This window comes from Staurois parvus, unplaced genomic scaffold, assembly GCF_062004578.1.
Source record: "Staurois parvus isolate SC_StPar_1 unplaced genomic scaffold, SC_StPar_1.0 ptg000114l, whole genome shotgun sequence".
NCBI classification, from domain to species: Eukaryota; Metazoa; Chordata; class Amphibia; order Anura; family Ranidae; genus Staurois; species Staurois parvus.
In genome coordinates this window covers 6,226,952-6,243,723 of record NW_028317910.1, presented here as the reverse complement: position 1 = coordinate 6,243,723, position 16,772 = coordinate 6,226,952, and the positions used below count along the sequence as shown (strand labels likewise).

General features: G+C 42.4%; 1 protein-coding gene across 15 annotated transcripts in view; it reads right to left on the bottom strand.

The window, feature by feature from the left end:
- ERC1 (ELKS/RAB6-interacting/CAST family member 1) overlaps positions 1-16,772 on the bottom strand; it is a 352,762-nt gene that overhangs the window by 53,353 nt on the left and 282,637 nt on the right. For all 15 annotated transcript variants that reach the window (XM_089671795.1, XM_089671801.1, XM_089671796.1 and 12 more), the window contains one exon: positions 7,707-7,854. In XM_089671795.1, the coding sequence (XP_089527921.1) occupies positions 7,707-7,854 (148 nt within the window). The remainder of the gene's footprint in view (positions 1-7,706; positions 7,855-16,772) is intronic.

Here is a 16,772-nt window from a genome sequence, read left to right as displayed (position 1 = left end):
TGCTGACGGCTTCCGCTTTTTAACCGAGGCCTGTGTTTGGCTTCCGAATACTGCTGCATCCACCGCCACCCTGCGCCATGTGTCTCTGTCGTCTGCTCACGCTGCTGACGGCTTCCGCTTTTTAACCTAGGCCTGTGTATGGCCTTCAATTGAAGCTGCTTCTGCTCCGCCACTCTGCCATTGGACTCTTGATAGTCGTCTCCCCACGCTGCTGCTGGGGGGACTTTTTAACATAGGCCTCTGTATGGCCTTCAATTTTAGCTGCTTACGCTCCGCCACTCTGCCATGGGCCCCTGTACCACCTCCTCATGCTGCTGCCAGGCCCGTAATCTGTCATGGGCCCCTGTACCGCCTCCTCATGCTGCTGCCAGGTCCAGAGTGTGTCATGGGTCCCTGTACGGCCTCCCATTGCTGCTGTCTCCATCGCCACACTCTGCCATGTGCCACTTTCAGGTCTCCTCACACTGCTGGTGGGTTCCATTTTGTCATAGGGTGCTGTATGGCCTCCCATTGCTGCTGCCTCCACCGCCACACTGTGGCTCCACACTCTGGTTTTGGCCCCGTGAGTGCCCAAATGAGTGAAGTGTGCGGTGATTCTAAGATCGACGGCACTCATCTGCATGTCATACTGACTGACAGTATTATTTCTCTTCCCCAGCAGACTCCAAGGGCATTTAAATTAAAGGTACAGTGTTCTGCACTAATATAAAGGCTCTCTGAAGCCTAGAAACACCCTTTTTATAAGTTAAATTCGCAGCGAATATATTCGCCTCGAATCGAATTTATTCCCCGAATTCGGCGAATCAGCCGAATCGAATTTTTGAATAATTCGCTCATCTCTATTAACCATCTGTCATTCTGATTTTTAGTCTTCTGTGCAATAGTCTGAAATTAATACCCACAATACCATAATCAAAAAATACTTATTTGGTTGTAGTGTCAGAAACAATTTATTCGTTTCCGTAACTTGTGAAAAGTTATAAAGCAAAATTCTCTCAGCTTTGGAAAATGTTTGTTTCCTTAAACTGGCAACACACTGATTGAAATTGGGCCAGCTCAATGGGGAGCTGATGAATTGTGATCAGTGCGTGGCTATCCCCACTTGGGACATGGTAAACCTTTCCTGCAGGTACCACTGTCAGAATACAATGTGGTGGGGAATCCTCCACTCGCCTTGTTTGTGTGACTGCTTGAATCTTTTAGTTTATTTTGTACAGTCTGCTGACTGAAAAAAAAAAATTATATATATATATATAAAAATAAAATAACAGTGTATGGCCAGCTTTACTCTCTCTGCAGCAAGGTCCCTCCGGTCATTCTATTTTAAACATACCTTGTCATTATTCCGGAAATAGATTTGGAGTCAAGGGCGGAGGGGTCTGGACAAAATCATTTCTACAGAGTTACGGTTTTCGCTGCTGTAGAGAGGACACATGTATATTTCTTCTACAATCGCAAACCCTGACATTTTTTATTTCAGTGCCGCCACAATCTGCCCATTCTAAATATATTGTATTTAAAGTAAATTCACTTAAGTGGATGTACACATTTGCAAATGGGGTTGTGTAAATCCCATTATCCACTGAGGCTGTCTAGCTAAGGAGTTTTCCCACTTTCATAAGGAAGGAGAAAAACCTCTGATTGGCTATCTTACCCTGTTGCTCAGGCACTTCTTTTCAATGAGTTTTCAAGACTTAAGCTAGAAATAGAGGGATCGCATCTCAGCTAGTTCAGCATGGACCGGGCAAGATTCGATCCATCTATAGGCAGGCTATGTACTGAAGTTGATTCATTGATCGACTTCAGTGCAACCAGCCTGTTGGATTTTTTTGCCTGCGTTTACTGCCAGCAGCTGTAGCTGTTAGCAGTAATCATTGTATTCTGTCAGCAGGTAAGGCTCTCCACTTGTAGAATACAATAGCTCTGTGGAAGGCATTCCCCCATCAACACAGACTGAGCTGATGGAGGAATTGAGCAATTTGAAAATCGTATCATCTATGGCTTGCTTAAATCGCACCCACACTGAATAAAGCCTTTACCAACAATCAAACATTATATTTTTTATATAATAATGGACTTTTTAAAGTGAATCGGAACCAAAAAGTGAAGATGTACCCTGAACTATTTAACTTAATTACTTGCATTTCACCTGAAAACCAGCAGTGCACTTTCTGATCTAGGGAACGGTTGCCTCAGATTGCTTGTCTCACTAGATATGTAGATGGCACAATGTTCTCCTTGCTGGAGAGGAAGCTGTACCTGGGGACTTTCAATGATAAGATCTCTCTGCCTCTGTTTTCTTCACCTCTCCTCTTGCTTCTTTTTTTATTAAAGTTTAATTTATATACAATGATTATACCACTTCATGCAGCAGTATGTAAAAAGAACACAGGCTGGAGTCATTTAGTTTCATCAGTATTGTAGTATTGAGGTTTACAAATCCCCTAAAACCAGTATTTTTAAGAGAAGAAAACTAACATAACCAAAACCTTCCTTCTTAAGCTTGATCATTACCCTACCAGCCATTAGATCACTAGTGATCAGAGGGGGCAGCTGTGACACGATGAAGCAAAGCCCTGCCTCAACCAAGATACAGTCAGGTCCATAAATATTGGGACATCGACACAATTCTAACATTTTTGGCTCTATGCACCACCACAATGGATTTGAAATGAAATGAACAAGATGTGCTTTAACTGTAGACTGTCAGCTTTAATTTGAGGGTATTTACATCCAAATCAGGTGAACAGTGTAGGAATTACAACAGTTTGCATATGTGCCTCCCACTTATTAAGGAACCAAAAGTAATGGGACAGAATAATAATCATAAATCAAACTTTCACTTTTTAATACTTGGTTGCAAATCCTTTGCAGTCATTTACAGCCTGAAGTCTGGAACGCATAGACATCACCAGACGCTGGATTTCATCCCTGGTGATGCTCTGCCAGGCCTCTACTGCAACTGTCTTCAGTTCTTGCTTGTTCTTGGGGCATTTTCCCTTCAGTTTTGTCTTCAGCAAGTGAAATGCATGCTCAATCGGATTCAGGTCAGGTGATTGACTTGGCCATTGCATAATATTCCACTTCTTTCCCTTAAAAAACTCTTTGGTTGCTTTTGCAGTATGCTTTGGGTCATTGTCCATCTGCACTGTGAAGCGGCGTCCAATGAGTTCTGAAGCATTTGGCTGAATATGAGCAGATAATATTGCCCGAAACACTTCAGAATTCATCCTGCTGCTTTTGTCAGCAGTCACATCATCAATAAATACAAGAGAACCAGTTCCATTGGCAGCCATACATGCCCACGCCATGACACTACCACCACCATGCTTCACTGATGTGGTGGTATGCTTAGGATCATGAGCAGTTCCTTTCCTTCTCCATACTCTCTCTTCCCATCACTCTGGTACAAGTTGATCTTGGTCTCATCTGTCCATAGGATGTTGTTCCAGAACTGTGAAGGCTTTTTTAGATGTCGTTTGGCAAACTCTAATCTGGCCTTCCTGTTTTTGAGGCTCACCAATGGTTTACATCTTGTGGTGAACCTTCTGTATTCACTCTGGTGAAATCTTCTCTTGATTATTGACTTGGACACACATACACCTACCTCCTGGAGAGTGTTCTTGATCTGGCCAACTGTTGTGAAGGGTGTTTTCCTCACCAGGGAAAGAATTCTTCGGTCATCCACCACAGTTGTTTTCCGTGGTCTTCCGGGTCTTTTGGTGTTGCTGAGCTCACCGGTGCGTTCCTTCTTTTTAAGAATGTTCCAAACAGTTGTTTTGGCCACGCCTAATGTTTTTGCTATCTCTCTGATGGGTTTGTTTTATTTTTTCAGCCTAATGATGGCTTGCTTCACTGATAGTGACAGCTCTTTGGATCTCATCTTGAGAGTTGACAGCAACAGATTCCAAATGCAAATAGCACACTTGAAATGAACTCTGGACCTTTTATCTGCTCATTGTAATTGGGATAATGAGGAAATAACACACACCTGGCCATGGAATGGCTGAGAAACCAATTGTCCCATTACTTTTGGTCCCTAATAAGTGTGAGGCACATATGCAAACTGTTGTAATTCCTACACCGTTCACCTGATTTGGATGTAAATACCCTCAAATTAAAGCTGACAGTCTGCAGTTAAAGCACATCTTGTTAGTTTCATTTCAAATCCATTGTGGTGGTGTATAGAGCCAAAAATGTTAGAATTGTGTCGATGTCCCAATATTTATGGACCTGACTGTAGTTGCACACAAAGACGGAGTTTAGAAAAAGACACTAATTTAGCAATTGGAAAAAAGATCAGCTACAGGGAGAGCACAGTCAATACTGGAGACTAGCCCTTTATCTGCCTTTTTTGGGAACAGCTTCTTCAGGAACTAAAGTCTAAACAAAATAACTGCTATGAAGTAGAGTTTTTGGTAGAAGATGGAGTCAGGTGCTGGGATAATACACGCACATTATTATTGGATGCCCAGTGTAGAAACTTTCATGAGGTGGAGAAGATGTTAGAGGCACTGATGGGGAGCATGGACTTGTCAGCACTGGAGGTCCGTAAACTAAGAGATATGTGGGCAGCACAGTGATCTAGTGGTTAGCACTTCTGCCTTTCAGCAATGTGGTCCTCAGTTCAAATTCCACACCTGGGGGTTGCATACCTGGGGGTTGCATGTTCTCCATGTAAGAGCTGCAGAAATTGTCAATGCTAAATGAATACCTGTATTAATTGAAAAAGTGTGCAAATATATGTGCTGCACATTTTGGCAAGAAATACAATGCCATCACTTCCTTCCCTGTTACAGTTACAATTTAATAAAATTCTATGCTCTCCTTCCGGCTTGCTGGGAGTAGTAGTTCTCCAGAAGCTAAAAGCCACACAGCTCACCTTTCTCTTGGATATTGACCACTTTTCCCCGGCTTGGTATTATGCTGGAAAAACAAAGAATCTCTCGGTGAAACCGGAACTCCCGTAACTAATGTAGGATTCAGTATTTGGAATTACAAAGAGGAAATTTTTATTCTCTGTGGTGTTGCCTCTCAAATCTCTCTGCCTGGGGTGTGTCACAGGCCCTCCCTTCCCTCTCCTGAGATCAAAAATGGGCCAGCCCAGGCAGCATCATGGTGACACAAAATTTGCTCGCTTAGCTTGTACCAGTGGAAACGAGAAAATTACATTTAAATTGTGCTTTAGCATGCAGACCATGAAAACGTGAGTAGAGTAGGGATGTCTTATCGGCATACATGTTCCTGGTCAGTGACTGAAAGTATTTAAAGAAAACCGGTGGCAAGCTTACAAAGGGCAAAACAGTTCCACTTTAAAGTCACTGCTCCCAAGCAACCCATACTTTCTTCTCCTGCCCTCTGCTGCTGCTCCATTCAGCCATTGGGAGGGGCGCAAAAATACCCAGTGATTTCGGGCATGCAGGAGAATATGGCAACACAGTGACTAGCCCAGCAATGTCACAAGAAGGTGGGCAGATTTCTTAGCCCTGGGTAAGACTAGAGCTTGGAGCCTGAAGCAGTGGGGGAGCAAAAGGTAACATTTCTTTTCCCTACATCAATCTGTATGACAGCCAGATTATTTGGACATACAAGCTAGCACCCCACATGGTTGCCTTTTAAGTTAAACTGAAGGCAAAACTTGTTTTTTCACTTTGAATTAAGGGAGGGTTTAAGCCCTATAAGGTGCCCCACTGGGAAGATTTTCCTCAACTTCCTTTTAAAATTCCAAAAAAAAGGAAAAAGAGGCAGAGAAAATCTGGTGTTTGTGGAGTGCTAAGGAAGCAAAGGAGGAGACACTTGTAGCTATAAGCTACATGGAAGGAGTGTGTAATTCACAAGACGATATGAACAAAATTAGAAAGAATTTAGCAGGTGTAATAAATTATATTCATGTATTTTAATTGTTAAGTGTTTGGCTGGAATCATACTTTATACTCTGTTGCCTCTATTGTCCCTGCTTTTACATGGATAGAATGATAACAACTGAGAGCTGTCAGGGATGCTTGGTAAAGCTGGCCATACTCATTTAGATTTCTCTAAATCATCCCAGTGGGCTGAAAGAGAAAAATCTCGATTCCTCCGTCAACTGAATCTCTCCTGCCAGCTGTGGCCATTAGAATACCCAAACAATGACTGCAGTTGACTGTTCAGCTGACAGTTTTACACCCAGCACCGAAGTATATTTTGCTGGACAGTGCCAACAGGCCCACCCATGGTTAGAATTTTGCCCGATTCACAGGAATAGACCAAAATTCGAACATGTGCGGCCAGAATAATTTAGCACAAGTACATAGAGGTAAGGGACAGTATGGCAGTTGGTTTCAAACATAGAGCACAAGTAAATGGCTGCTCTCCAGAGCTTAAATCCAAATGAGATCTGACTCCGTGTGTGAGCGGAGAGGAGCTGGAAGCCGTTCCTTCTGATGTCACCAGGCAGTCTGCAGAATGTCACACACCCTGGCTTACATCCCCATCACACACAGACTACTGCCAGCATAAAACTAAACTGCCTGGCACAGGCAACCTTGGCTGCTGATTCATGAGCTGCAGAGCACTGGTGCTCACCCTGTGCCAGGAGAGGGTTACAAGAGGTGACAGAGTGCTGACCGTGCTGTAGATGTATAAAATGCCAGCCTTGCTTAGGACAAATAACAGCAGCATCCCCCTGCAGGGTCTGCTTGTTACACATAAATAGGTTTCAGTCATCCATGTCTTAAAAGTGGACCTTTCATACATTTACAAATCTATATGAATAAATTCCTGACAAGTTACAATATACAGCAACAACATAATTTTTCAGAAAAGCTCCACCTTTTATCATTAAAAAGGTGTCCTTGGTTTCCAGCTAGTGACATTGCTTAGGCTGAAATGATGTCATCAGCTTGCTGCAGACAGAAGGAAGCATTTCCTCAGTTTCCTCTCATACAGTGAAAAAGAGCAGACAAGGGCGCACTCTCATCGTGCATTACTGTGGTGTACCACGTGTTTATTAAATAGACAAATGGATGTATACTCACAAACCAACGAAGATAAAAGCAGTATATGTGGTCCTCAATAACAGTCACACAAATGCTGTGTCCTTAATAAGGATAAGCTAACACGTTTCGGGAGATAAACCCCCTTAGCTTAGCTCTGCGGAAGGGGGTTTATCTACCGAAACGCGTTTGCTTATCCTTATTAAGGACACAGCATTTGTGTGACTGTTATTGTGGACCACATATACAGCTTTTATCTTCGTTGGTTTGTGAGTGTACATCCATTTGTCTATTTAATAACACATGGTACACCACAGTAATGCAAGATGAGAGTGCGCCTTTGTCTGCTCTTTTTCACCAGTGTTCAGATTTCCCGATCTTTGAAGGGCAGCACCTCTTCGTCTGGCATCCTGAATTTCTTTTAGTCTGCATGAGGATTGGAGCGCTGGTTTCGTTTGTTTGTCTTTTGGATTCTTCTCATACAGTGATCAAACTGCAACACTGTAACTTTGTAGCAAGTCATAAGGTGAGGGACTGCAAACTGACATTAAATGTTTGGCAGGAGCCCCTAGCAACCTTTGTTTCTCAGAATGGCACCATTTCCAATAACTAAACTACAGTACTGCTAGACAGAGGCCACATTTAAAGTAATACCTATTGAATAAAACCTTTGTATGGAGAACCTCTATAACCATTATATTATTCCTTAAACATTTAGAGAAGTGTTCCTACCTGCTGTTTAAGCTGCTGAACAAGTCGGTCCTTCTCCCTCTTCAAAGATGCCACTTCTTCCTGTGTCTTCTTCTTCCTGGAGGACGACAGCTCTAGCAATGCAATGTTGGCATCCTTTTCGCTGATGGCAGCAAGGAGGGCTTCCTGCCTGTGGGGTATGAAAAATATGGGCCTCAGTTAAAGGCATGGTGTACTATGAAACAACAATGGTGTACTATGAAAAAAAAAAAAAGATACAAGAATAATTAATTTCCACTTCAGTTGTATTCTGTTGCCCTTGAATAGTTCATGGTTACACCATCCAGATCTAACCTACATACCAGCATGAGATGCAGGATCCTCTCAAGCAATATAAAAGAAAGCAACAGGACTTTCCCCCATATTCAATTTGGGATTTCTTCTGGATAATTCATTTAATTTAATTCTATTCTGATTTTGATGGGAATTGAAATCCAAACAGAAGCTGAGCAATTCGATTGTCACATATATGGCCATTGTAACAGTAAATAAGGCTTTTCCATGTCCAATAGTGCTATGCTAGAGTGTGCAAATTTCTCTACGAAAAAAATGTACTAGTAACCCACATAACATTTTTTTATTGAATAGCGCAGCTGACACCTTTGTCCCTTAATGTTATAATGGACAGCATGGGAAGCTTAGGAGGGGCAGACAGCGACAGTATCAAGAGTCTCAGAATAAGGACCCAGCACTGGAAAATAAACTATGTTAAGTGGGGCTCTGACCTCTGCAAGCAGAGTGTTAACAGGCTGAAGAGCCTGGAGGACGTCAAATTCCCCACAGCAGCTCAGTGTTACCAGAAAGTCTGTGAAACTTGGTACTAGTAACATCTATCAGGCGAGACAGGAAAAAATGAGAACATAGCCTAGAATTTTACACCCTCTGATACCAGTTGGGCTGCCAGAAAATCTAAGACGGTGGATGGGCATTCACACACAATCTGGCAGCCAAACAAATTTTAATTAAATAATCGGTATGAACACATAATCTTGGCCTGAGAGTTCACATTTAAGATGATGCAGAAATCTTAACATTGTCTCAAGCAGATAATGAAGAACAGCTGGAAAAATATCCAATCAACTTTTCTACGAAACTGACCATACATACATGGAGAAAATTGTTAAATGCCAATGTTTCTTTGGAATGTCACGGAAAGATCTATGCTACCAATGTCTGCACACATTTCGTGAATGTTTTTTGTTTTTTTTTAAAGATATTTTACATTGATAATGATAACGGTAGTCAGTGCTACAGTTCTTTAATAGGCTGTGCAATATTTCATTCACAGAAAAAGAAAGGTGCTCAAACATGTCAGAATGTAGTCAGAATTTTACAATAACACCACACAAAATTAATTGACTGGTAACAAGTAGTCCTCTGCAGGAGGAAAACAAGGAGTCAAAAGAATACAGGCCAGAAAAGGGGAAGCATGGTGACAAATGACAGTGCACACTAGAGCAGGTACACAAAATCTAACAAAGACCTGGAGCAGGGAGGAAGGATAACACTGCAGATAGGAAGTACAGATCAGAGATGGAAAAAAGGACAATAAATGACAGTGCAAGTCAGAGATGGAGACAGGGCATTAAACAGTACATACAGAAGCAATGAGGCAGCATGACAGATGGCAATACAGACAAGATTAAACAGGCAAGGCTATAGATGACAGTAGGACAGTACAGACTAGAAAAAAACAGGGAAGGCTGATGACGATGAAAGTGCAGACCTGAGCACAAACTTCAGTTCATAAATGATGGTACAGACAAGATCAGAGAGAGGAAGCGCACTAGAAGCAATCACAGGCCAGAGCAGAGAGGAAGAATGAGATAACAGACCAGAGAAGGTAGGAGGGGTGAGAATGACAGTACACACCCAGGGCAGGGTAGAAGAGTGAGAAATGACATTGTATTGAACTGTATTGTTGCTGTATTGTCTCCCGTTATATTGTAAAGCGCTGAGTAAACTGTTGGCGCTATATAAATCCTGTATAATATAATAAAGACCAGAGATGAGTGGGAGGGTATAAGAAGAGAATCCAGAACAGAACTAATAAAAAGGGAGAGAGACAACTGTATAGATCAGAGCTAGAAACAAGGGTGAGAGATGACAGTATAGACCACATCAGGTAGTAAGGGTGAGAGATGACAGATGAGAGCAGGCAGGAAGAGCAAGATATGAGAATACAGACCGGAGATGGGAAGAGAAGTAATAACAACATAGGCCAGAGCATGGAGAAAGGACAAAAAATTACATTAGTCCAAAGTAAAATATGACTGCACAGCCAGTGCATGGAGTATTTTCAGAAGCAAAGGTTGCTTGAGTACAGAATATGGCAGCACAGGCTGCAGTACAGAATCTGTGACACACGACAGGTCACTATGCTTCTTTTCCCCCTTTATAAAGCTGCTGGACTCCATTTCTTCCAGTCATCTACTACTGACAGGTTTATCTGGAGGTTACAGGGATGGAAAGTGGAGTCACATGATATAGTGGGACCCCACACATCCCTGCCTGCACATTACATTCAGGGCCTAAATCTTTCTGATGGTTTGTTAATCCTCCTGTCTGCCTGCAGAGTTACAGACTCCTGCAGGTAATTACAGCAGCTCTGCCACTGGCCAGCTGCTTACCTCCCAACTTTCAGGCAGACCTCTGCCTACATCAATCCTGGGTGAGCCCTATTCCCGGATACCCTCCCTTTCCCCAACAGCCCCGCATTCCGCAGCTGACACTCACTGAAAAGTGATGCTTCACTGGTCCAGTCCCAGAATCCAGGACATTAATCCTCAGACCCCAGCTGACTGACCCTTCCCAGGCGGGGGTCACTATGCTGTCTGCTGCATCACATGGCCAGCAAACTGCGTGCACAAAATTATACTCTCCTAAATCTCTTAAAGGGGACGATTGTCTTTTTTTTAGATTTAGATGTGTTATCTGCTTCATTTATAAATGTTATGTGTCAACGCTTTAAAAAAATGTCATTCAAGATACAGTTTGCAATCATCTACAATGTGGGAGAAGCCATGATTGCACATAATTACATATGCAGTTGTTTCTCCCTGCTAAGCAGTTCTAAACAAAATGTTGTGTCCTGCTGATCCTCTTATAAAGCAAGTTTAAAAGACAATTATTGAACACTAAACGTAGAATATTTGACGTAAACCAGCTGTTTATGGTTGTAATGCTAGATTTGTACTTGTTATGCTTTTATTAACTCCGTCAATGCTTAAATCTGAACTCTAGGGCAGTTATTTTATGTATATGCAAGCAGGGAAATTACCTGAATTTGACCTGGCATCAGCCCTTTGTAGTGCATGTACAGCAGAACTGGAGTGTGAGAGGAAGAAGCAGCATAAATAAGGAGCCTGTCAGTTCATGTGCTGACAAGAGGCATGCTGATAGGGGGAGAGAGCAGAGCATAGTAACAAAAAAGAAGCTTATGACTTTGCTGCTTATTCTTTCACTTTCCAGTCACAGGCTGCAGGCGGGTCCAGGACAACCTGAAAAGTAGACTGAATGATGCTGGCCATCAGCCTGAAAACATCTAGTGGCAAAAAAAATAACTTGGGGAGGGAAATCTCTAAATTGAAGATGAACATTGCAGAAATTTTTTTTTTATATATATCTTTAATCTAGCTACTCATTTATTCTGTTTTTTTCTTTATGAAGTTCTGCTTAATTGTTGTTTCATGCCAATATATGGTTGTGTGCTTCCTGTTGCAATACAGCATGAGTGCAGACACTTGATGTGAAGCGTTTCCTTAACCTCTTCATGCCGGCCGCATGCAAATGTGAGTCCTCCCGGCGTCTGGGCCTTGACGCCGAGCGGCTGCACATTTGCGTGCAATTAACAAAAACATGTGCTGAGAGCGCGTGCCCTGCACGCTCCCAGCACACATGTTCGGTACTCACGGAAAGGTTCTGATCTCGTCTTTCAATCAGGACCTTTCCCGATCATGTGACCGCCGTGACGGCGAATCACGGCGGTCACATGACCTTAAACTCCCGGCTTCTGAAACCCTTAAAGGGCTGGGAGGCGCCGGCACCAAGGGGTTAAAGTGGAAGTTCAATCAAAATCTACGATTAAAACTACTCCCACCCTCATTCTAAGTTTACACTATATATCCCCATTCAACGTTTATTCTGTCTAACCCTGTAAAGAAAACATACGTATATTTACCTATTCTGAAGCTGCTTCGGTCCAGTCACATGATCTTCCCAGTGGCGGCTTCAGTGTAGAGGAGAGATTGCCGACAATAGCTGCAAATGCCTGGGTGATGATGTCATCCACAGGCTTCTTATGGGGCATCTGTTGTCGGCTATCCCTCCTCTACACTGAACTGCCGCTGACAGCTGATCATAGGATCAGGTGAGCGGTTTCAGAACAGGCAAGTATGCAGATCTTTTCTTTACAGGGTTAGAAATACTAGCCTTAGAATGGGGGTGAGTAGGTTTAGCCTTAGTTAGATTTTTTCTGAACTTCTACTTTAAATTTTCTCAAACACAACTATGTTTGATTGGAAAAAAAAAACCCAACATTTCATCAGTCCTACAATGCTCCTGATAGTCAGAGACGATAGGGTAGATTTACTAAAGGTAAACAGACTGTGAACTTTGCAAAGTGCAGTTGCACTCTGCAAGACCAGTTGCTCCAGAGCTTATTAAATGAAGGGAAACTCTGCTGACTTCCATCATCAATCATGTGCAAGCAAAGATGCTGTTTTTGTGGTTTTTAATTTTCCTTGCACATGATTGGGTATTCTTTGCAAAGTGAAACTTAGCCTCATTTACTAAGTTGTGGAGCAACTGCACTTTGCAAAAAAGTGCACAGTCTATTTGCCTTTAGTAAATCAACCCCAATGTGATCTCTGCCTAGGGTTTAAGTCACATTAGGGAACTTGGGTTCTAATTCACTGTCTCCTGTGCAAAATCAAACAGAAGATCTAGCAAACCTGTGTGGAAAGCTGTATGAAGGTTGACTCTGCTCTTAAAATGCTAGATGTCTGACCATCATGCTTACAATCTAAAATAAATGGGGACAGTGAAAAATTGTTGCTTTTTTGTAGGATTGACACAAACTGTTTCAGCGCCTGCATGCATCTCTAGGCCCAGGGGCGTTGCTGCAATCACCTTCACCATGGAAGTGACACAGTAAGATGGCTGCGGTCCCGGCAGGTGGGCGCACTGTATGTTTGGCTGACTCCAGCAAAGTGTTTGCAAAGAGCAGACACAGTACTGGACAGCTGAAGGAACATTCCCCACTAAATTAATCCAGGGGGCCAAAGTAAGTTAATTGCCGTCTACGCAAACACATTTATTTACACTGCAAATATCTCAGAACCGGAGAGAGTGAGACAGGAGATGGATGGGAGACTGGAGGGAGACTGGAGGGTGACTGATCACTGTGCAGGGCTCACTTAACTTGAGCTATGCCTCTAATGCTGAATGCCAGGAAGCCTCAACTTCAGCATCCCACAAAAAGAGATGTGACAGTTGTGAATGACAGCTCAGTTAAGAGAGGCGATACTGCACATCATCCACACTTATAGACTAAAGCTTGCCATAGACAGATTGAAATCTGGCAATTTTAGCAGGGGCCAGCGGAATTTTGATCAGCATGTGGCCGTTCCTGCTCGACATAAGAATCATTTAATTAACTCCTGCAAAAGGTACATGTTGGAAAACTTTTGCTGTTCAGTGGTTGCAGTTGCTGATCACTGTACCTTGACAGAATACAATGTTCAGTGTGTCCTGCTATCAGAATACAATGATCCGGCCAGAGTGGTGGGAAATCCTGCACACTTGCTGAACAAAAGAAAAAAAAAATGGTACCCATCTATAGCAAGCTTTAGAATGAATACTGAGAATTACACCCTATAGTCAGAACAACAGAGGTTCTACTGTACAGATGAGGATATATGCATAACAACTAATACTGTTGTTCTGCATATATCATCATATGACCAGCATTTACAGCTACTGTAAAGAAAGAGATACAGAGAATTACACCAAACAACAGAACAAGAGAAGTGACACTGTGCAGCATCCATACATACAGATTTAGAACAAAAACTGGGAATTACAACCAGTTTACAAAACAAGATCATTGGTACTGTGCAATGTCCATACATACCGAATAAGGATAGATGCTGCGAATTACATCCAACATACAGAAAAAGTAATGTGCAGCAGCCATACATATAAAATATGAACAAATAATGAGAATTGTACTCAGCGTACTGGATAAGGAAAGTAGTAATGTGTAGAGTCCATTCACATAAAACAAATTCTGAGAATCAGTCTCCATGCACACTGGGAGTTTTAATAACGCTGGTAACTTAAACTGTGTAAAGTCATGTTAAAAATATGAGTTTTTCAGTGTTTTTGCTGCGTTTGCCTCTGAGAGGCTGAGCAAGATGCTGGTCCATACTCCTGATTCAGTTGGAGGGATCTGGAAAGAAACTGGGCAAAGGGAACTGCCTCTTAAGGACGCTACTATCTTTCTCTCAGTGAATTTGTCTTGGGGGAGGATCACTCTTGATGTCCAGTATCAGACCTAAATATTTCAACCTTTGAAACTAAGGCTCAATTCTGAAAACCTATGCAAGGTATACCCTAGATACGTAGGAGCCTCAAGACTGGGGCAAGCATCTTGGTGAATACTCTGGGAGCAGTGGACAGGCTGAACTGCAGGGCCACAAACTGAAAGCGGCAGTCTTCCCCCACAAATGCAGGAACCATTGGTGAGGTGGGAATATTGGGATATTTGGATATGCAGGCAAGAAGATATCAACAGATGCCAGAAAATGTCTCTGTTGGGGGAAGGCAACTATTGGGTGTGCCGATTCCATCCAGAACCCTGGCACTTGTAGAAACCTGTCAAGTCTTTTAAGAACCAGGATGGGACGAACATTGCCACTCAGATTCGGAACCGTAAAGAGTTAGAGAAGAAACCATGAAACCTTTTGCTCTTTGGGATTAGGACGATCACTCCCTGAGAGAGCAGATAACTGAATGCTTGAAAAAGAACAGATTCCTTTTGCAGATTCAAAGAAAGCATTTGAGTGCATAAAGTGCAGAGAGGGAAGGCTCTGAAATTCCAGCTTGTAATCTCGAGCCACTATGTTGCAGACCCACTTGTCAGCTATATCCCCTGCAAAACGTCCACCCCAACCAAGTGAATGGAGGCACCCCTTCAGTGCAAGTAGGACTTGTCTCCTGGCTTGGAGGGCTTTGGAATCCATGTCTTCTTGCATAACGGGGACTGGAGCTTGAAGCCTGAGACTTGTGGTAAAAGGTGTAGCAGGTTTTTGTACTGCAGGCTTTGACTTCTTTTTAAGTGGTAACAGGGTACTTTAGCCCACAGTTACCTTCTGGATGTAATTATCCAGGGCAGGACTGAACAAACCCTCCCCTTGAAAAGGTAAGCATTCAGCTTGTTTCTTACAAGATAACTCCGCTAACCAACACTTCAGGCATAAAATCCTGTGCATGTGCACCGTCAGGACGCCCAGACGACAGAGTTGGTAAAGCAGCGTTCAAGAAACTAAGGGCACAAAGAAATCATCCAGGTATCTGCCGTACTCGATATTCCCATGATCTGAGTGTCTATCCTTCAGCATCTGAGAAGCCCGAACCTTAAGGCTGTGACACAGTCTCAATTGCAGATTGTAATCCCGCAGTCCCTCCATCCTTAACCACTTCAAATCCGATACACTTTTATCCCCTTCCTGTCCAGGCTAATTTTCAGCTTTCAGTGCTATCACACTTTGAATGACAAGTGCGTGGTCATGCAACACTGCACCCATATGAATTATTTAGCATTTGTTTGAGACAGATAAAGCTTTATTTTGGTGGTATTTATTCACTACTGGGATTTTTATTTTTTTTGCTATGTAAATGAAAAAGTCCAAACATTTTGAAAAAAAAGTGTTTTTCTTATAAAATTTTGCAAATAAATAATATTTCATCATAAATCTTGGCCAAAATTTATTCCGTTATCTTTTTAGTAAAAAAACAAAACAAATTAGTTTATAACAAAAAATTACAATTTTTAAACATTTTTTTTTACATTTTTGTTTTTTTTTATATTACTTATTTTTTGGGGTTTTTTTACATACTGTCACCCTAGCAGTACAGTGTCACCATGGTGACACTGTACTACTTGTGGAGGTGATGAAGATTTTTTTTTTTTTTTTACACTGATTGCTTTTACACCCATAAAGGCTGTAAAAACAATAATTTCTCCTTCTCTCTAGCTGCATTCTTGCAGCCATTGAGAACTACTGTGTGAGCTGTGATTGGTCACAGCTTGTCACATGGTACAAGGCTGTTGTGAATAGCCTTGTACCATGTGAGCTCTGTGATCATTCACAGATTTCACAGGTAGTAAGCAATGATGTCAGAAGTGACATCTGGCTTACTACTCTGCATGTGATCACTGATTGGCCAATCAGTGATCACATGATCGAGACCTCACACAGAGGTCCCGTCCGACGATCGGTGTTCCACTGTGTCCGGAGGACACATCGGCACCGGATCGCGGTGCTGCGCGCTCCCAGAGAGCGCGCACAAGCAGGGGGTAGGCAGGCTGTTTATAAACAGCCACCCGAGCCTGCACTGCCACCGTCCGGCCGTTTATATACAGTTGTGTTCAAAATAATAGCAGTCAGACATCACTATCCTGATCAATCACTGTTTTTGGTAGAAAATATATTTCTACATGGCAAATAATTTACTAGCAGGTGTAGTAGAGTAATAGAAATCCAACAGACCCAACAGTCATGACATGCATGTTGCTGATTCTGTGTAATTGAATCACTAATTGAAAGGGGCATGTTCAAAATAATAGCAGTGGAGTTCTATTAGTGAGGTCATTCATTCTTTGAAAAACAGGTGCCAATTATTGCCCTTATTTAAGGAAGGAAGGCAACAAATGTTGTACATGCTGGCTACAGTGCATTTCTCTCTGAAATTCTGAGGAAAATGGGCCGTTCCAGACATTGTTCAGAAGAACAGCGAACCTTGATTAAAAAGTTGATTGGAGAG